A 20246-nucleotide genomic window follows, 5' to 3' on the forward strand; every position below is an offset into this window, starting at 1 on the left:
ATAAACCATCATCCAACGCACGTCAATTCTAAGTTTAACCTCGCCAGAAATATCGGACAGGGAGCTTTTTTTAATAAAAATCAGTCAATTTTAATTACAGCGGGTCAAGATAAATTTCGTCGCTCTACAAGTCATTATTGATCGGCAATGGTACAGGTGTTATGAAGCGGTCACTAACTTAATTTCTGTGTACCGCCTGCAGTACCTTTATCATAAACCAGTAGAGTGGGTCAGTCGATAAGCAATACACCTGGGACCGGAGCTTCGATCGCTTCTTTCGCTAATATGCCGTGGTTAACATTGAGTCAATATACCTGGCGTGTTTTCTTTAATTAAATCCTGCGCATCTATTCCACGAGGAACGTGAGATGATTGACTTTTTTGCCGCGTCCATGAATCTCATTGCATTGATCGAACGCGTTAAATAACAATTACAGAGGCAAGTGTAGCGGCCGTGTCACGCTGCGTGTTTCCGCGGGCGCGACAGTCAAGAAGCCCCGCTAATGTTCGGCAATCCGCCCGAAGCTCTTTCGCGGTGTGCGTGTCAATTAAAATCGAAGCATCTGCGGTCCGTTACACGGAAGTGCTTTCCGCGTCGCTCTCCATAGCGCTGTGGGCTGAACAACTTCTCGAGTTTGCGTGCGTCTCCGCCTTGAGACTCGTTTTCGTATCCATGAGCGTCATTGACGGCGGCTGTGGGGCGTAGTCTGAGACTTCGCTGTCACTTAAGTAACCACGATCGAAGCGGTTGGCCGCACACTCGCTGCTTGTAGCAGGATACAAGCCGTCTCCCGCTCTCCAGTGATGTACATCTAGTTCTGACGGCAAATTGGACAACGTCATAGGACGAGTGACGTCATTGGATGAGTGCCAAGCCACTGGCGCTGCCGAAGTGCTCGGTGGTTCAAACGAAGAAACGATGCACGAGCGTCGGTTTTCTGGAATGCTTCCTGGTACAAGCGGTATCTGAAGGTCTCCCGCATTTCTGCACTGAACTCCCCCAGCAAAGTCCAGCCTATGGTAGGATAATGAAGTATGGTCGTCGCCTGCTTTCATTTGCATTGCAGATGCCGGAGTATTCGATGCGCTTTCGTTTGTAGCATTGGTCTTCCTGTTTAACAACGAGCTGACGTCAGAGCATGACGTTGCGGAGCATATTCGACAGTTGGCTTCATCAGCCGACGTTTTCGCTTCGTTTTTTCCGTAGAACTTAACTTGCTTCGAAAAAGGTCCGTTCTTGTACGTCATGGTGATTTTTTCATCACCGTAGTTGGACTGCGAAGTAGGGACGCCGTCCGCCACCGAGCATGAGGTCTGCGCGAATGTTGAGTAGTCGCTGACAGCACTCCGGCTCTTATCTTCACAGTGGTTGAGGAACTCTTCGCTACCTTCTGTACAGTGTTCCCCTGCGTCTTTCCAATGGTCTCGTGGACTGTGGATACAATAGGAATTGAAATATTGGAAATGCTCCAGTTTGTTTAACAAAATACATTATTCAAAAGCAGCGGAAAATCCTAATCTAAATCCGAGCACATATATAATTTAAAGCCAACCAAAAATAGAATTTGTTTTGGTCATGTGTAATAAAAAATCCACTTTGTTACTCATTCAAATCCGTTTTTTTTTTAATTTCCTTCTTTTAATGTTACTCATTAACTGCATGGCGCTGGGGCATATAGTCGTTATAACGCTCGTCTTTAGACTAGAGCATGCGGTTTGTGTCCTTATTATGGGCAAGACATTTAAGGGCAATTGCTCAAATTTCAACCCAGTGGATTAAATTGTTATACCCGTACAAAAATCACCCACAACGTTAAACAAATGTTACTTGTAAGTAGGTACGAGGTGTACATGAAACCAATACCCCATGTTATAACTACTATCGTTGCCACGTGAGTCAAACCCATTCAAGTGATAACTCAAATTACCTGAAATTATTTTTATATCCATGTTGTGGACAAAGACTCTTCTCGTCTTCGCCGTCCTCTGACTCGCATTTATGGTTCATACCGTCAGAGCAGATTAGGTTACCGTTAGGCAACATATTGGGCGGCCGATTATGGTTGTCTGTTTCTGTCATTTCTAACGATGGTGTAAAATGCAGGCGTCCACTCTCAATTAAACGGATTTGAATTAATCTGGTGATCTATAAAGAAGGGTATGTTTTATCGTCCCAATTAGTAGTAGTAAGCAAAAAGTATTTACAGAAATTTATAACCGTATCCCCACGAAATATTATGACCATCAAAAACACCATTATAAATATTATAAGAAAATATCACGCAACATTAAAACCAGTACCTTCATTCCAAGACAGATAATATTCTTGCCAATAAATATGGTCGAAGTGTTGGCAAATTTGTGTCGGAACAGCAGAACGCATCTTATGGCAGTCGAACCTACGTTTACAACGCATAGACTTGCTACCAGGTAAATAAGCATTTCATGCGGACGAGTTTCGCCTTCACCTTTGTTCATTTCAGCCAATGCAAGAGGAGGAAGTATTATAAGTACTATGTAGCAGTAGAAGTACACGAAGCCCACGACTAAATATGGAAGCTCGCCTTGCGTCGTCTCCCACATAGTTGATTGTAGTTCTAGGATATCCAAGAGATCTATGACCACCCAGAATGCTCTCATCTTCACTTCCTCAAGGGATCTAAGGTCTGGAAGATGTTTTAGGTGATCTGCTCCGACTAGGAGGAGATACAGTCCGCCGATTACTATCGCTTGAAATAAAGTGAGGGATTTCTTCGCAATGAGACTGTACTCGCATCCGACGAACGGGGAAGATAGACTTCCCATTATCGGATCGTTGTCATATACCGTCATCGGGTCTAGAAGTAAGTCATCATCATTTACATCTCTAGTCATCATCTTTCCCGGAGGAGCGTTCGCGGAGGCTGATTTTAGAGGGGCGGAGCTTGCAACCATTCCTACAGCGGAGCATTTCTTCCGGACGCTCTCTAAGATGAAATACATCTTGATGTCAAGGACGAAGACGAAGAGGAACCATTCGATCATTGAAGAGCCTCGTTTGGAAGTGCGGACTTCGCTTCCGACCCAGAGAGCTACATAGCTAGAAAAAGAAGGTGTTATGCATGAAGAGAGTTTTGTTATTCTAATATACAAATATATGAATGAATGTAACTTATTTATTGTCGTGTGTTCAATACACTTTTTGCGCGCATACATTTACCTCATATGTAACTAAGTGAATGAATATTTTTTATTTATTTACTAATTTTTGTTTTAAACAGAGTCTTGTTTCTGCTAATCTTATATAATACATCCGTTTATTAAAGGAGTCATAGAATTTACGACTACAACCCTTTATATTATTATAAATAATAAGATTCAGTCACCTATATTCACATTCTTATATAGAGAGCAGAGCGTATATGTGAATGCATATGAATTATTGATATTGTTTAAATTCATTCATACTTTCAGATTCTTGACAAATTTGACGTAAGAAGCGAAACGTTTACGCATTTTTACCGGTTTAATATTGGCCTACTGCATATGATTGAGCACTTCACATTTTTTCTCTATCAGTATATTTATAATACAATCACCCAATATATCGAAATATAATGTCCAGCTAAGTGGGACTTGTATCTTAAAAAATGTGTTTAACAAAACACAAAAAATATCGTGACCCAGTTTTGGCTTCTTTAATAAAAAAAATTGATGTCATTTTGGAAAACTCGTTTTAAATTAATGAGCCGCATACAAGACAGAGCACTTAGTTGGCGAAGTACACACTTGTTCTTCTTAACAGCGAACTTTGGCAAAAACGAACTAAATTATTTATCCAAACACATGCTTTTCTGCTAATACGGGAAACGACTTTTGATTTGAACAATTCTTGCAGATAGCTTACTGCTTTGGCTATAATATGTGTGTATTGTAATAGTAAACTATAGCAGTTATGTAACGGTCACGCATTTTTTCGAACAAGTTTTGTACTTTTGTTTTAAACATAAACGTGTTATATAACGTCTGTCGTTTAACCATTACATGTCGTCTCTTTATATTTTGTGTACTTTAACGATCTTCGTTACCGTGGTCGAAAAGACAAAATCAAGCCATTCATTCATTTACATTAGGCTACCGTGGAATAAGATGAAAAACACTTGCACATAATATCCCATATTTTCTAATCGCGTTTTTTAACAGTTAACAAAGCTCTTTAAAAGTTGCGACGATACAGTTATATAGCTCTGTAAAAATGATTAGTACCAAATTGGACCAGAAAAGATAATGAAAACAGACCATTTTACCGCAACCTATAATATATTAAAAAATATACTAAACTAAAAAATGCATTATTATAAAACAAGTGTTTTGAACTGTTGGTGAATTTTTCACCTCGTTTCGGATTTCTAAGGGTATGATCGCTCAGTGTAACTACTTCATGAATATTTTAAGCTTAAAAGAGTCACGAGTGTGTGATGTTTAGAAACAAAGTTATACGATGGCCCATATAACTCAGTCCCAAACTTGTATAGTACCAAGGAAATATCCTGTTACAGCACCAAAATCCTATACTTCCTAGTTCTGTTTTTAACAGTTAACAACTTTTTTTCTATATAGTAACAGGGCTACAGTTATATAATTCGGTAAATAGTCTTTGTTTATCACCAAATGACATAAGAAAATAGAATGAAAACATTTCCCCTTTTATCTCACCCTACTATATATACCGATATGCATTTCGGTCTATATTTTATAATAATTTAATCGCCGAAACAGCCATTTAAAATCGTAAATTGTATTTAAAGCAGTCTATTTCCAAACCAGCGGTGTTTGTGTTACGAAATTCTTTTAACCATAGATGTGAAATTCGGCATCGATTATTTTCTTGTGGCTTTCGCCAGCCAAGTTATTAGTAAACAAGAACGAGAGTTGACGTAAATGTTTTCTTGGGCTAGATTTTACTGCCCTATTTTCTTTTAGTCTGTAGGATTGTTTTTTTAAGTAAATTTTATTTGATTTTTTTCTTAAAGATTGATTGTAATGTATACGGAAATGTTCGTCTGAATGATCCTGTTCATTAAGGGTTCGTATATCATTAGCAAAGGCATCGTTTTGTCACTGCAAGTGCGGAACGAAATTTGAATGAATGAATCGTATTTTGTTCTCGTATGGCGGGACAATGACAGTTGTTGTTATAACAGAGGTGTTCTGTTTTATGCACTTGGTATCCGCTTACGAGTTAACACGATTGTAACTTTGTGGGTGATTGGTATTAGATTTTTTATGCATAATTGATAATTTAGAATGAGTCGCAATTTCCCGTTAAGTCTCTCGAACGGTCACGTACGCCATCAATGGTTGTACCAACGAACCCCGAACCTATAACCCCTATAGGTAAGAGGCTGACGTGCTAACCACTGTGCCACAGTAAATATGTTGGTATACTTTGAAATTGTGATATATAGCGGCTATATAGAATACAAAACCATGTGTGTTTAATACAATGGAAATTAAGCCCTTTTTTTCTGATATCAGGAAAGCCCTTAATATCTTACCGTAACACCAAAAGAAGGCACACGTCTCCTATAAGCAACATTACGAAAACACCAGTTCGTCTACTGCCCAAGTTTTGGTCGACCAAGTAGCCGTCCAACAAGCCCATACCGGCCATTATAAGCATTGTAGTGCATACTATATGCAGTTTGCTGGTCAGAGGCCGCGGTTCTTGCTCCCCTGGTAATTCAAGATGATTATTGGTTGAAATAGCGAAAGCACAAATTGAATTTTCAAAACAATTTCCGTTGCGAGACATGGTATAGGTTAAGTGCTGTGCAATATGAAAGTTTCTGAAAATGAATTATTAAAACGGCTATTGCTGATAAAGGCGCACAGGTAGTCCATGTATGCAACATTTATGTAGCGGGTAAAGGTCCATGCACCGGGACTTTTTTATATCAATATTTAATCCTGTATTATATAAAGTTAGAAAGGTCCTGCCCTTTTCAATAACACGGTAATCAAAATTCGAATGTCACTTACGTCTTGCTGCTGCTGCCTCCATTTATTTTGAGTTGTTTCTTTTGATCCAATTAATTAATGAAGCGAGTATTTTAACTAAATTGAAAACACTTTACATTTCAGAGCAAAAGACACTTCCTATAATTTCACTTCATTTATAACAAAAAATCACAAAAAAATATTAAGTTAATACGAAACAAAATTTTACACTTATCTCTTTTAAAACCTAAAAAGCAATATTTTTTTAATGCACCCACGAATACTGACAATTTAGATATAAATATAAATTCGTTCTGGCAATTATAAAGAGATTTTAACTAGCGGTAGGGGCCTATAGCTGTGTATTTGAACTTAGTTTTAACTGACTCTCAAGCATTTGATCGCTGCTTCAAATGCCACTGATCTACACTTGATTCTCGCTGACAGTCGACCTACTGGGGACGCATGTCCTAAGCTGTCTTAGGAGCAGCGAAAAATTGCTGTGCGAGCCAAGGTTTTTCTCTTCTAAGCCGACTCACGCGCCCAAAAAGCTCCGGACGGGACAAGGCGCTCGGCTGACGTTTGGTAATTGATTGTTTATATTGATCTAACCATCGATCTAGAAGAATCCAATTCGGCGCGAATACAATCGATATTCTAACGTACTTTCTCTTTAGGATCCTTAGCCTTAAATTGACTTCACAATACACAATAGCGAGCAACGTATTTTGCCTTCTGCTGCATAATAATCACCCCTATGCGAGAATAATCAGTTCATTGCACCAATACTAAGTGTTGGATCACTATTTCAATTCGTATGCACTTTTCTCTCAATTGTTTTGTTCGATTTTTATTATTTTTCTTCCCAATTATTTGATACGTTGCATTTTTGGTGGAGGCCATTAAAACTGATGGTATTAGCGATGACGATTCCAGCTTAATCTTGTTAGCTGGAACTTCAGGAATAAAGTGCGACAGCATATCAGCAAACTTCATTTATGAATATGAAGTCGTGCCAATAAAAATAATACTGTTTTTAAAATAAGGCTACAATGTACGAGTGGTACCCCAATCGAGCCTTAATATTTAAAGTACAAGTCTGGAAGAAGTTTTTGGATAACACGTGCATAGATTTAAGTCCCTTCTTTTCCCTCGCGCAGTATCATAAGGACAACGACAGTTTTTATAACACGACGTTTCGTTTTATAACACGACGTTACGTTTCTGGTTCATACATTTCATACTCATCTACAGGTTACCACGTACGTAACTTTATGGCTGACAATTTAAACAACTCATTAGTGAGTTCCGGGCTGAAGCATCGAACCCGGTACCCTCGGTTTAAGAAGCGCTCTGCGATAACGGATACTTCACTTTATATGCCAGAATCGGCACCTAAATGAATAGTTCTAAGCGGCCTATATATACTAGTACTGTGGGGTAAAATGGATACCGTTACAACATATTATCCCAAATTTCCTGATCGTGTTGTGATAAACTAACTAAATTTTTAGATTTAATAAACTCAAACGATGGATATCTACAAATACTACAAAAATAAACCATAATACATCACACCTAAAGTAAACGCTATACTAAAGTAACTGCTGCTGTACCTACTGAACCAAACGGTCGACTTGGTCTGCAACACGGCACAACAGAACCGGTAATTACTCGGCGCGTGCTGCAGGAATAGAAGCGCCGGAATGCTCATGGAATAAATTACTAGCATGCATGTTTATAACAATTACATATCATTTTTTTAATTCAAATTGGGACGAAAAAGGGTATGCAAACTTGGACCATCTTACCCCAACCTTCTATACGAACTCTGCAGTTCTTGAGTAAACGACCAGTGTAAAATCTTACGTTCGTTCGTTACAGTTTCATTTATTAGCGATTGGAAGCATTAAAAACAGGAGAGCAATTGCTGAATAATCTACGCAGCTGCTAAAATTTACGATAAATATATACTATATAGATATAACTTTACAGATGCTACTTTTTTCCAAAGTTAGAAAAATCCATTTTAAGCTTAATAGATGGTTGTGACGGCTTATTTGTCGCGGAGGCTGCGGAATTTTTAACTACAGCCCTTTCTCTAGCTTGCTGGGCGTCGTTTTGATTCTTACGGATTGCGTTTTCTAAACGAGCCTTAAATCCAGGTACGGTTTCTAAAGACGATTTAAACGGCTCAGGATAAGCTAGCCCGATTTGTAAAAGCTTTTTAAGTGCGCTGTCGTGTAGAGAGACACGATGTTGTGTAGTGGTACTGGTGGTGGTTTCGGTAAGACAAGATATTAGAATAGGAACAACCATGCCTACAACTGCTGTTTCTGGAGATAAAAAAGAGTTATGTGAGTTATATAAACCTAATGAGCAGTAGTATAGTAGGTTGGGGTAAGATGGGTTCCATAAGAACATAAAATCCCATATTTACTAGTACAGTTTTTATTAATTAACTAACTTGTTCAGATTTGTGAGGATACAGTTATATAATTCTGTAAATGTACTTTGTTTACTACCAAATGGGACAAAAACAGATAATAAGAAAATGTCCCATCCAACCCAACCTAGTATATGTAAAAGTAATAGAGAAAAAAAGTTATGGTTTTTAAATAAGACTTAAAGGTTACAGCACTACAACATTAAGCCTTTGGCAAAAAAGATAAAGTTTTAAAAAAAAAAATATACACAATTTTTTTTTACATACTGTGTTGATTTGACGTCGACACAAGAAGTTCCATTACGTTCATGCACTCGGTGGCAACAGAGAGCCGGGAGGAGGAGATCTGATCCGGATGTTGGAGCTTGGTGATGATGGAGGGAGCGAGGTGTTGGATGAAGAAAGATGAGATGTTGGGATCATTGTGACGGAAGATTGGAGAGATTAGAGATAAAGTCTTCAGTTCAATCTGGGAAGATTTTAATTATTTTTTATGAAATCTTTTATGTTTTTTAAATATATATAGGGATGCACATTACAGAATAATTAGGTATTCTAGGATATCCTAGAATACTTTATTTCGAATCTAGAATTCCGAATCTAGAATTTCGAATCTTTTTATATTTATAGGAAAAAATAATTTTACCCACATAAGTCAGTTTATTGACTCTTTCCTACCCGCCTTGTTGGAACATGAGCTGTAAAATGATCAAAAATTGTACTATTGGGTAGTTTTTGCGTCATGAAACGTATAGCAGGTTATGAAAAGACGTTACGAAACGTTTACTCTTGAAAGTCCCACAAACACAAAAATATTTTTTTTCAAAATTAATAAGTTTCAAAAATTGTTAATATAGTATATGAGATGACGTGTAATTACGTCATTAAACAGAATACCGAATCCCGTAATTAGATTCGAATACAAAAGGATTCGAATCTCACGGATTCGAAATTCTGTAATGTGCATCCCTAAATATATATATATCTTTTTTGAGTGTTTTTTATTATTTTTAACATTTTTTTGTAGAGGATAAATAAGTTATTTTTATTAATTCATTGGTTTCTATGTTTTACACCTTGTATCTTTGCAATTTGATTTATTCAGTAATATGACCGTTAAAATTGGTCCGGCATTTCAAACAAACCAAAATATACCCACGAAAAATATTTAATTTTATTTTTTTTCACTAACTTTAGGATCACTGGAGGACAACTTGTTTTGGAAGAAGTTAACGATTTTCCTGTTGATCTGTGGTTCATCCACAACACTAGGTGGAGCAGTGAGGATGAAGAGCGAGATGGTGGTTACCATGGAGACCGGGTCGTGGTTCAATGAATCTAAAGTTTTTATTAAAAAGAAAAAAAAATCTTTTTCAAAAATCTTTTAACAATTTTTTTTATTTTAAAACTTTTTTTACATTTAATTGCTTTAAACCATCTTTAATTTAAACTTTTTAATACATTATTCAATTTATTCAATTTATTCAAAAATACTTTCAGATTTTAGAGAAAAACAATAGTGCACAGTTATTAACTTTTGTGGCGTCAAATCAAGCCTAAAATTTGTATAAAATGTTGTTTTGCGCTTAATCAAAATTACCGTCATCGGCAAAGTCTAGAATAGTAAGCAGAGAGCTTTGTAGAAGTTGGATCCATTCATTGCAGTATTTTCCACTTTTTATGTGATCAGAAGTTAGTAATTTGCGAAGAGACTTTAAAAAGAGAATTCAATTTGTTAAAACTAACATAAAAACGTTTAGGACAAGTTGGTAAAAACACAATACGGAAATATGGGACATTATGTGCTAACAGTTCCATCTTTTCCACAGTACTGTACAACTTTTTAAAAATATCTATTAAATAAAATGTTTGAGGGTAAAAAAATTAAAAAGAAATATATATAACAAGTTTGAGAGTACTATCCATATTATTTCACAGTACTATACATTTTTTTCAGCATATTTAGGAAAAAAAATTTTAGAGTAAAAATTGTGACTTCTCACCTGTAGAGCACTGGTAGTAGCAGATACAGAACAAATACTTCCATCATAACATGTTACACTTTCTCTTAACACTCCAGTAAGAAGGAACAATATAGTTGGAAGGATGGTTAGACAACCTATGTGTAAAAAATAATGTTTAAACGATCCTAATTTAAATTAATGATATTAATTTAGATAACTTATGGTTGCAATTTTTTTTGGCGTTAGTAAATAAAAATGTTTTTTTTTTTTCAAAATGTATTTGACAATAGAATTTTTTCTGTGGTTGAGGTAGTACAGCGTAACATGCCATTGGGCCTGAGATTCAAGCCAGAGTTGCCCATTACCTACACAATATAATCTTTGGTGACCACCGGGTCTGAGCAATGTCCATTATATGTTTATTTTTTTTTTAATGTTTTAAAACAAAATTTGGCTAATTTTTCTACCAGGCATAACATAATATAAAGGTTGCTTCCCTGCAATTTTTTTTTATTTTACACAAAATATATCGAACAATTGTATCACCTCTCGGAGAACATAGATCCAAGATATCTGTAAGTAGATTGAGAGCAGTTGATACGAGAGTTGCTCCTTCTGTTGGTAGCGGACCACGTTTTGGTTGGTAGTCACTTGATGTGTTTCTGTTGGAAGAGGTAAATAAAATTAAGTAACTGACAAAAATATGACTAAAAATAACTGAACGAATAAATGTAAATTGGCCGGAAAACGACAGTCCTTATAACAAAGGTGTTGTTTTATACACCTCAAACCAGCTTACGAGTTACCATGTAAGTTACTTTGTGGGTGATTATTTTTTTGGGTGTTTTTTATATTTTGATGTATGGCTGAAAACTTAGTCAACCAATGAGTGACAACTGGGTTAGAGCAATTGCCGTTAAATGTCTTGCCCCTGGACATATACGCCCACAGTATTTTTTCTCACCTAAAAGTAGGGTTGACTGATGGCATTTTCCGCACGAGGACACACATGCAAATCTCAAGTGATGCAAAGACGAGTGATCTTCCCGCTTCAATTGATCCATTCTTCCCTCCTTCTCCTTGTGATACTTCAGAATCTGCATCACCTTGGTTAAAGCAATGATTTTTAATAAGAAAAATCAAAACAAAAAAAAGATATATTTCGAAAAAGAATAATTTCAGGGAAAACAATTACCTTTATTCTTATACTGTATGGCTCCAGAAATAACCTTCTTTGCAATTCGAAGAACAATTTGCTGTGTGGTGTGTGAGTCTCGTGTAAGTAGTAAGCGATGCAATACATTCAGTAACTCGACGGATATTAACTGTAATTTTACAGGTTTCATTTAACTATGGTATGACATAGTAAGAGACTTTTGCCTAAAACTTTATATTCTATATGAGTGAGGTTTCCAAAGCGTGATATACTATGGATTCTCACATGTTGTTTAATTTATTTAATACCCAGACACCAAAAAAGCTACAACTCATTTAGTGACAACTAGGCTGGAGCAATTTAAATTAAAAAGTTGAGTAATGTAAATTGCCTAACGATACAAATACCTACTAATAAGTGTCGAGCATTAAACAGATATCCTTATTCCAAAATTAGCATATTTTTAAAACCTTTTACAATATTACACATCAATCATCATACATAGTTTCTTTCTTATAAATTTTTGGTAATTATTAAAACTGTGAAACACATATTCCTATTTTACAGCACACAATGTAAAACCTTTTAGCTAATTAATATAAAACTTATTTATATGCACACAACATTAATTACATGATCCTCATTTATTTTCTTTCGTGTCCATTCAGATGAGAACAGAGAATCCAGTGTTGAAAGACATGATAAAATCACACTGATTGAATCTGAGGTGCGAGGTGAGCATAGAGCTTCAACACAAACACCTGAATAAGTGTGAAAATGTTAGAAGTGATGAAATAGCATTAATGAGAAGTGAAAAATCTAAAATAAAGTATTTTAATACTAAGGTATATTTCTATATTGCTGTTTGTTGTTTAAATTTAGTTTTGCATAAAAAAATAAAAAAGTACTAAAAATATGTGTAATTTTATAATATGCAAAACATTTTGCATAAAAAGGGAACTGTACAAAATATTTCCATTTTTTACACAAAAAAATAGTTTTTAACTGTGTAACTTTATAAGCTTACACTGCTAAAACATACAAACTTTACACAAAAAAGTGAGTTTATTGTAAAACCTACCCAACGCGAGGTGTAACTTTGTGTTGTTTTCTTCACTCTTTACATCATCATCATCACTAGCAAAATCCACATGTGCAAGCCATAATGATAATGCATGTAATATAGTCGGCCATGCAGTGGCGTAATGGCCACGAACTGACGACATTGACTCAATCGTGAAAAAGTTTCCACCTAAAGAAAATAATAACATTTTTAAATATATATTTTACTGGATCAGTGGTTAAGCATTTGCAACAAAACTGTAAGATACCAGGTCCAATGCTTTATACTGATATGTGTCTTTGGAAAATAAACTTAGCTTCATACTGACATGTGTGGGAAATAAACTTAAATAAAGCGAACATTGCTTTAACCCAGTGGTGACTAATAGGTTGTAGCAGTCTGCATTTTAGGGTAGTGGGCAAACTCTTGCATAAATCTCAGATTCCATGGCGTGTCTCACTGTAGGACCTCACCCACATAGAATGGAAATAAGATGCTTCCACACCGTAATAACAAGTAAACCTAGACTCTGGTTAAAAATGCACTAAAAAAGGAATTCTAACTTTGTATTCTAACTACCTTGTTCTGGTAAATGGGAATGAAACTCAGGTGGGAGCCTCAAAATTGCTTGATCTTTCACCACAGCTACCCAATGTTGGGATAACACGTCAAGGTGGGGTTGTACCAGTGTAAGCATATTCTGCTCGACGACTCCTGTAGGGTCAATTGAAGGGTCAGGGTGCATGGCGGCGATGTAGATCTGAGAATTTGGGGGTTTGGGTTAATAAATGGTTTTGTAATTTAGAACATACCTGTTTGGGTGAAATATGGGTGTTTTTGGATATGAAGGGTGTTATGGGTAAAATATGTAGGTGGAGTTTTGGTTTATAAAGGGTTTTGTAACTAAGAATAAAATTGTTTCAAAAAAAATACGAGATAGGTGTATTTGTACAAATAAAGGTTTTTGTAACTAGAGTATATCAGTAAATAAATGAGAATAAATAATTAAACAGGGCATTTTAGCAGTTTTTACAAATACATACCTTGGACCAAGCACTCAACACTGCCAGTTTAATCATTGTAGAAGCACTTTCACTGTATGTTTCTTTACCCTCTGTGCCTTGTTTAACCTGAAGATGTTTCATGTGTTACAAAGAAAAAGACAGAATACAGAAGTTAGGTGACAATGGGTCAGAATAAAAAGTCCTAATTTTATTCAGCATGAAGCAAAATATTGTACATAAAGTGGATACCACTTAGTGGAATGCATATCTTTTTAGACAGAATATAAACAATTTATATAAGTTTGATTATGCTAATAATTTGCAATATAAATATATATATTGCACACTATTAGTTAGACTCGATTTTTGTTGTTTATGTCTATAACTTGTAATTTAGTTTAAAAAGGCAGTATGACTTAAAAAAGTCATATGTTAATTAAAATGCATTGAAACCAACCATGTCCAGACTTGATACCAGTAGAGTGGTCACTCGTTTAAGATCCGATAGATCCCTTACAACCAGACTAGTTATCCATGCACTGCACACTTCGCATGCTTTAACCATAATCTCTCCTGATGTATCAGAAGATAGAAAAGCTGGACGTAATGCAGCTCCAACCTGGTGGGTATATCAGGTATTATATTACATATACAAACTTTTCCAAAAATTATTTTTTTAATTTGCCTGCGTTTTTTTGTTTAATAAAATTTAAAAAATTTATAACCTTTACTGAAACAAAAAAAATTGGCAAAACAAAAAGGGTAGAAAAAAAATTGAAAAAAATTAGATGCTATCTTTTTTTAAATGCTGGGATAGCTAGATGTACTTACATTAGCTTGGTATTGCTCTAATATAACTGAACCTTGGAACTCAGGTTCGGGCACGTCTTTAAAATATTTGATCACGTCCTGTATGAAGGTATATAGCAGAATAATGTCGATCTGATTACTGTATGTCAGTAAAAAGGTACAAATACTTAACAAAAAATTTTCCAGAATATTGAAGTCTTTACTACATAGTTTATGTAAATATTCTGTAACAAATTTAACTTTAAAGTCGAGTAACTGGAAAAACAATCATAAATTTTGCAAAAATAGCATAAAAAAATACAGGTAAATATTAATCTTTTTTACACTTATCAGACACAATATAAAAGAACTGATTTTTAGTAGATGATTTGAAGGTATGAATAAAAAACTTTATAAGTGGTTACCTGCAGAGCTTCAAGGCCGGCCATTTTAAGTTGAACACTGTTGTCAGTGGATGCCATGAATGACATTCTTACAAGATCCGATAAATGGATGACCAGGTAGTCACCTGTGCGGATACAATATGGCACATTATAGAAAATTACACACAAACTACATGTTATCTTTCTAGCATCCATTTTTGCTTTTATCACAAATACAAACTTTTCTATATTTAAATAAATTGCTTGCCAAAATAAAATTTAAAAACAAAATCATAAATTTTCCTAAAGACAGACAAATTAAAAAAACAAAAACAATAAAAAAAAACAACTAGAAAAAAAGTCATACAAATTAATATTAATTTTATTTTTACCTGTGCCTTCGTTACGAACGACATTTCTTGCTTGTTCTAAATTAAAATGAGCTTCATCTGAACTACTGTGGCACATTGATATTATACGACGTACAAGTTCAATGGCAAATACACGCGTCGGCCATCTTGGTTGGATGACATTCTGAGAAAAAGGTATATAAATGTATGTATATATATATTAAAAAAATACAATATATTCAGATAAATTAACAAAAATACAAATTACCAAAACCACAAAAAACATATATTTATTATTATGTTTTTTTATTATATATGTTTTTTGTGGTTTTGTTAATTTGTATTTTTTTAATTGGTTGGAAAGCTGTGGTTTAAGTTTTAATGTTGTATAAGTAATTTTATGCTCATTCTTACTTCCATACCTATATTAGATTAAGACTACTGCATACAGACTAAATGGCTTGAAATATCATTTATATATTAGGTAATTAAAATTAATTCCATTTGTCAAACGCGACGGCGAATTTCGAGGTCTTAACTTAAAATTACCTCTTTCTTTTTCTCCTTATTTGCAGTAAATATATCGTCATCATTTTCATCTTTGTCCTCGTTTGTTTCCTGTTGTTCGTGTTCAATCTTGCTTAGAGCAGTATTATCTGGATTTAACAAGATTTAATAAAAAGGTACAAAATATACAATTTTTAATATGTTAATATATACTAATTTCTAATTTAACAACATTTAAAAAAACAACAGATTTATGATTATATTATATTGTGGATTATGCAGACATACTTTTTAGACTTTTTCCTTAATGGTTTTTACCCCTAGCATTTTTAACTCTCTTTTTCATTTTAATTAACTTGATCTTCATTCAGTATCAAATTCAAAAGGAAAATTTGATGTCATTACAGTTAAGCATGTAAGGGCATACCAGTAGAAGCAGCAAGCACAGATTTGCACAGTGTAAGCCAGAAACGTAGATTTTTCATTGCAAGGTCTTGTAGAATATGATTGATTGTGTCTCTAATATCAGATGCAAGTTTCGTGTTCATTTCTCGGTCCAGCAGCGAAAATAATGCACCTTCCAGGCCTGTGGGAGAAAGTTTAAACTTTAAATAAGATTTTAGAAAATTAAGGTTGTGTACTAAGTACAATTTTTGAAAATATTTTTTGAGGTGTTTTTCCTAGCTCAGAAAATGTTTTTTTTTGGATTGTTTAGAACAATATTTTTGTTGGATTATTAATTATTTTTGTTACTTTAATGTAAATTGTGTAAGCCTTGGATTACATAGGGTATCTGTAAGTAATATAATAGATGTTGGTATAAAATATTTATTACTGCAAATTGGGCTGACATTTAATACATGTTGAATTAGAAATAATTTAAATACTTTAAAACTATTTTTAGCGTTAAAGTTTTAGTTTAAATTCATAAGAAAAAAGTAAAGTGTCTTACCACTGTCAGTTATAACTACACCACGTTTATTAACATCGTCATCTTGTGTGTTAGTAGATGCTATCTGACAAACTTCTAATGCCTCCTTCTGTGCCAGTTGTCGCAGGCATGAGACTGACGCGCGTCGCAGGATTAGATGCCAACTTGATAAGTATCGCTACAACCCCCCCCAAAAAAAAAAAAATTTTTTTTTTTAATTTTGAAAGAATTTTAATTAAACGAAGTTAATAACATTTTTAACAAGATTTTATTATTATTGAAAAACAACAATAGTTTATAATCTGATTCTTACACATAGTCTTGGTACAAGAGATGCTACTTCCACATGGCGTGGTGCGAACATATGAAGTTGCTGAAGGCAGCCAACCGATTCTGCTTGAACCTGTGTGAGTATATGTGAATAATCATGTTGAATGCCTTACAAAAAAATATGAAAAAAAATTAAAATATAAAAATTAATAAAAAAAGTGTTTTGTATTCACCTGTGCATCTGCATGATGCGACATGATCGCACATGATGTTAAACAAGATGATCTGATGCCAGATATTGTAGAACTCGTAACTGGAAAATAAACAATAATTAATTTTATCAACTGTCAACAATATTTAAATTATTCTTTATATACAGGTTTATTAAATTGAAAAATATACCAGTGTTTTTAATTATTTAAGCAAAATATTCCAAATTTAACTAAAAAATTTGCGTTTAAATTCATATTTTAGGTCTCTTTTACCATATTACTATTTATTTTTTAGGTCTCTCTCTTAAAAATTAGCAATAATTAGAACTTTTTAGTAAAACTACTTTCTAAATCTGTTTTACTACCTTGCATTTCAGGCCCTATGGTCGTGACGAGCGCGCTTAAACAGCGACCCAGACATCTGTGAACTTGTATATGGTGAGGTGCCACTTGTAGAAAAAGGGTGAGCACGACTTGGAGGGCAGGTTCGACAAAAGAGCGGAACATCGGACCAAATGCATCGATGATTAAAGAGAGAGCATGAAGTGCCCACACCTGAAATCATGGGCATAATGCGAGAGGTCTGGGGTAAAGGGGTTACATTTTGTGTCTTAGTTTTACTGTCAACTTAATTTTGTAACAATTTTTTTAACAGGTGATATTTTTTTTTGTTTTATCACTCCAGTTTTACTGTCAAATAACAGCTGGTTTTATATTGATTTCAGAATAAAATTAAACACATATGTTGCATGTTGCTTTGTGTGGTTAAGTATAATAAAATGTGAATACTTTCTTCCTGTTACTGTTTGTTTTGTGATCTAAAGGTTTTTACATTAATTTAACACAAAAAATCTAAAAAAAGAAAGAAAGTACAAGTGTACCTGTACTTCGGGAGAGTTACTATCCTGTGAGAGAGCCAGTAGAATACCAACACTCATTCTCAGATGTTGGCCACTACCCATACCCCCCACATATCTATGCAAGCAACCCAATGCAAAAGAATGGCCAGTACGGGATATCACATCTCTCGCTGTCTTTAATCTACAAATAAATGTGAATATATACACCTGGTGTCAGCTTACAAGTTACCACATATGTAACTTTGTTGGTGTGTATTTTTGTATGGCTGATAATTTAGATAACCCATTAGTGATAGTGACTACAGTTGGACCAATTGCCGTTAAGTGTGTACACATGTGCCCACAGCAGTAGCAGTGACGAGACTTGAACCTATCATATCACCTATGGGCATTTGCTGTTGGGTGATTTCTTATATTCCCCATAAAGAAGACACAGTGTATGGTTAATTGCAGTTTCATACCAAATTTAAATCAGGTTTAAAGAAAAAAAACAATAAAATGTCACAATAAGTCCAAATGACAACAAAAGGCACAGCAAAACAGACATATACACTCACTTTTCAAAGCATAGTTGGGCAGTTTTTGAAAGGAAATTATTATCGCTTGTGACTTGTGTCATTCGACCCACTGCCTCACCAGCTGCACAACGTAATGTAGCATCAGTTGATGTTAGAGCTGTAATAATAAGACTAGTGGCGGCAACTTGTACATCGTCACCACCTAAGTGTCTTTTGCTTTCAGCTAGCCCTGTAGAAAGCAAAAAAAGTTTAACAATCTTTGATAAAAATTAGGAAAATCTAATTTAAAATTAAAAAAATCTAACATTTTATAATCTTTTTTAATAAAAGCATTTTACAAAGTACAAACACAATAAGATTGCAATGAACCTTTCACAAAAAAATAAAATTAAAAGCAAAATATGATAGCAATGTCTTTGTAAGAGAGGTTTAGCTAAACATGAAATCATTAAAATTTAGGAACAAAGGTTATTGATTTTTGAGCAACAAATAAAATATTTAATTTGTTCGGTGCTCATTAAGTTATATATTCAAATATACCGAAAAACAAGTTATTGAAATTCAAAAACTGTACCTTAATTACAAACTATATATATGTGAAAAAACAGTTTTTCATTTTAAAGGACTGAAAATAAAATTTATAAAAATAAAATTTTTCATGTTACACAAAACTATTACCTTTGAGAGCACATATCAGAGCTGTGAAAACATTAATTTGAATCGCTTTTTGCCGCTGTGCATTCTTGCTAGCTTGTTTGACGCACTCATCAAAATGGTTGAGCATTTGAAGTCTGTGTTTCATTGCTACATGAGGAAACGCAAGACCAAACAAGGCAATAGCTGCGTCAATCACACTAATGCCTAATGGTAAGGGACCAGGGGCAACATTTTCCTGTGAAAATTTTTGGTTAGGTTTGTGCATGATGTAAGTAACTGGTAAGAATTAAGTATTGGCCATTGGTTGCTACGATTTAAAAACTAAAAATTAAATAAGACTATAGAATAACTGATTACAAAAAGAAAATTTGTCTCTAGAAATTTTTTAATTTTTTTTAAGGTTTTGTTTGAAAAAAAATAACCATTTTATTTATAGATGTTAGAACTTAGAAATTATTAAAACCATCATATATATAGTCTATAAAACAATTTAGAGTGTTTAAAAAACCATTAAAACATAATTGTTTGGTATTCTACTAATCGACTATGTGTTTATGAATTCTGTATAATCATACAAGCAGCTTACCTCATAAGATTGAAGGTAGACTGTAGTAGGATCATGCTCAATTGACCCTGAACCTGAACCACTGTGGCTTTGTAGCTGGTTTTCTATCAAGCTCTGATCAGATTCCTGTGAAAATTAACAGTTGTATGAACAAATGTAACTGGATTATGATCCATTGTTGGAAACGACAGTCTTATAAAACGGGTTCTGTTTCATTCATCTCGTGCATGCTAACAAGTTACCACATAAATAACTTTGTTTGATTTGTTTCTAACTGACAAATTAGAGAACTTGCAAGGGACCACTAGGTTGGAGCAATTGTGCCCAAAGACACATTTGCACACAATGGTAGGGGTAACAGCAACTTTTGCACCACTAAAATCAGGTTAATTTAAAAAGTTCTGGGAAAAAATGCATTTCTGCTTTTAATATTTTTTTAATATATTAAATCTGCAAGTGACAGAGAATAGAAGTAATATGTTAGATATAGAGAAATGTATTTATTTATTCCATTCAAACTTTTGCATTGAATTAGCATTGGAGAAACGACAGTAGATCGAATAAAAGCGATCAAGATATTGGAAACACAAAG

General features: G+C 34.3%; 2 protein-coding genes across 3 annotated transcripts in view; both read right to left on the bottom strand.

Moving 5' to 3' along the window:
• Nucleotides 1-311: 311 nt before the first annotated feature.
• LOC100182381 lies at nucleotides 312-6173 on the bottom strand. Its single transcript, XM_002130109.4, has 5 exons — nucleotides 6022-6173; nucleotides 5538-5715; nucleotides 2302-3079; nucleotides 1929-2146; nucleotides 312-1432 (listed from the first exon to the last, which is right to left on the bottom strand). The coding sequence occupies exons 1-5, from the start codon at nucleotides 6041-6043 to the stop codon at nucleotides 574-576; spliced, it is 2055 nt and encodes a 684-aa protein (XP_002130145.2). The 5' UTR covers nucleotides 6044-6173; the 3' UTR covers nucleotides 312-573.
• Nucleotides 6174-7853: 1680 nt separating this feature from the next.
• LOC100180043 (HEAT repeat-containing protein 5B-like) overlaps nucleotides 7854-20246 on the bottom strand; it is a 31540-nt gene continuing 19147 nt past the window's right edge. The window contains exons 17-42 of one of the 2 annotated variants that reach the window (XM_018814158.2): nucleotides 19676-19780; nucleotides 19111-19324; nucleotides 18472-18661; nucleotides 17936-18095; nucleotides 17420-17609; nucleotides 17076-17155; nucleotides 16886-16975; nucleotides 16594-16750; nucleotides 16069-16227; nucleotides 15684-15790; nucleotides 15177-15318; nucleotides 14827-14930; nucleotides 14444-14521; nucleotides 14070-14231; nucleotides 13652-13738; nucleotides 13188-13368; nucleotides 12627-12797; nucleotides 12179-12306; nucleotides 11585-11714; nucleotides 11354-11495; nucleotides 10936-11051; nucleotides 10429-10544; nucleotides 10026-10137; nucleotides 9618-9763; nucleotides 8693-8894; nucleotides 7854-8315 (exon numbers count right to left, since the gene is read on the bottom strand). In XM_018814158.2, coding sequence (XP_018669703.1) covers nucleotides 7978-8315; nucleotides 8693-8894; nucleotides 9618-9763; nucleotides 10026-10137; nucleotides 10429-10544; nucleotides 10936-11051; nucleotides 11354-11495; nucleotides 11585-11714; nucleotides 12179-12306; nucleotides 12627-12797; nucleotides 13188-13368; nucleotides 13652-13738; nucleotides 14070-14231; nucleotides 14444-14521; nucleotides 14827-14930; nucleotides 15177-15318; nucleotides 15684-15790; nucleotides 16069-16227; nucleotides 16594-16750; nucleotides 16886-16975; nucleotides 17076-17155; nucleotides 17420-17609; nucleotides 17936-18095; nucleotides 18472-18661; nucleotides 19111-19324; nucleotides 19676-19780 — 3807 coding nt within the window. In that variant the 3' untranslated portion in view covers nucleotides 7854-7977. The remainder of the gene's footprint in view (nucleotides 8316-8692; nucleotides 8895-9617; nucleotides 9764-10025; nucleotides 10138-10428; nucleotides 10545-10935; nucleotides 11052-11353; nucleotides 11496-11584; nucleotides 11715-12178; nucleotides 12307-12626; nucleotides 12798-13187; nucleotides 13369-13651; nucleotides 13739-14069; nucleotides 14232-14443; nucleotides 14522-14826; nucleotides 14931-15176; nucleotides 15319-15683; nucleotides 15791-16068; nucleotides 16228-16593; nucleotides 16751-16885; nucleotides 16976-17075; nucleotides 17156-17419; nucleotides 17610-17935; nucleotides 18096-18471; nucleotides 18662-19110; nucleotides 19325-19675; nucleotides 19781-20246) is intronic. The other variant, XM_009861932.3, reaches the window with a different exon arrangement.

This window comes from Ciona intestinalis, chromosome 11 (assembly GCF_000224145.3).
Source record: "Ciona intestinalis chromosome 11, KH, whole genome shotgun sequence".
Lineage (NCBI taxonomy): Eukaryota > Metazoa > Chordata > Ascidiacea > Phlebobranchia > Cionidae > Ciona > Ciona intestinalis.

Coding starts and splice junctions, on each gene's coding strand:
- LOC100182381 (XM_002130109.4), bottom strand. CDS start 6,043: ATGGAGGCAGCAGCAGCAAGAC. Junction 3,080..5,537: donor TGCCTTCTTTTGGTGTTACG/GTAAGATATTAA, acceptor TTCTTTTTCTAG/CTATGTAGCTCTCTGGGTCG. Junction 1,433..1,928: donor GGATATAAAAATAATTTCAG/GTAATTTGAGTT, acceptor TTGTATCCACAG/TCCACGAGACCATTGGAAAG.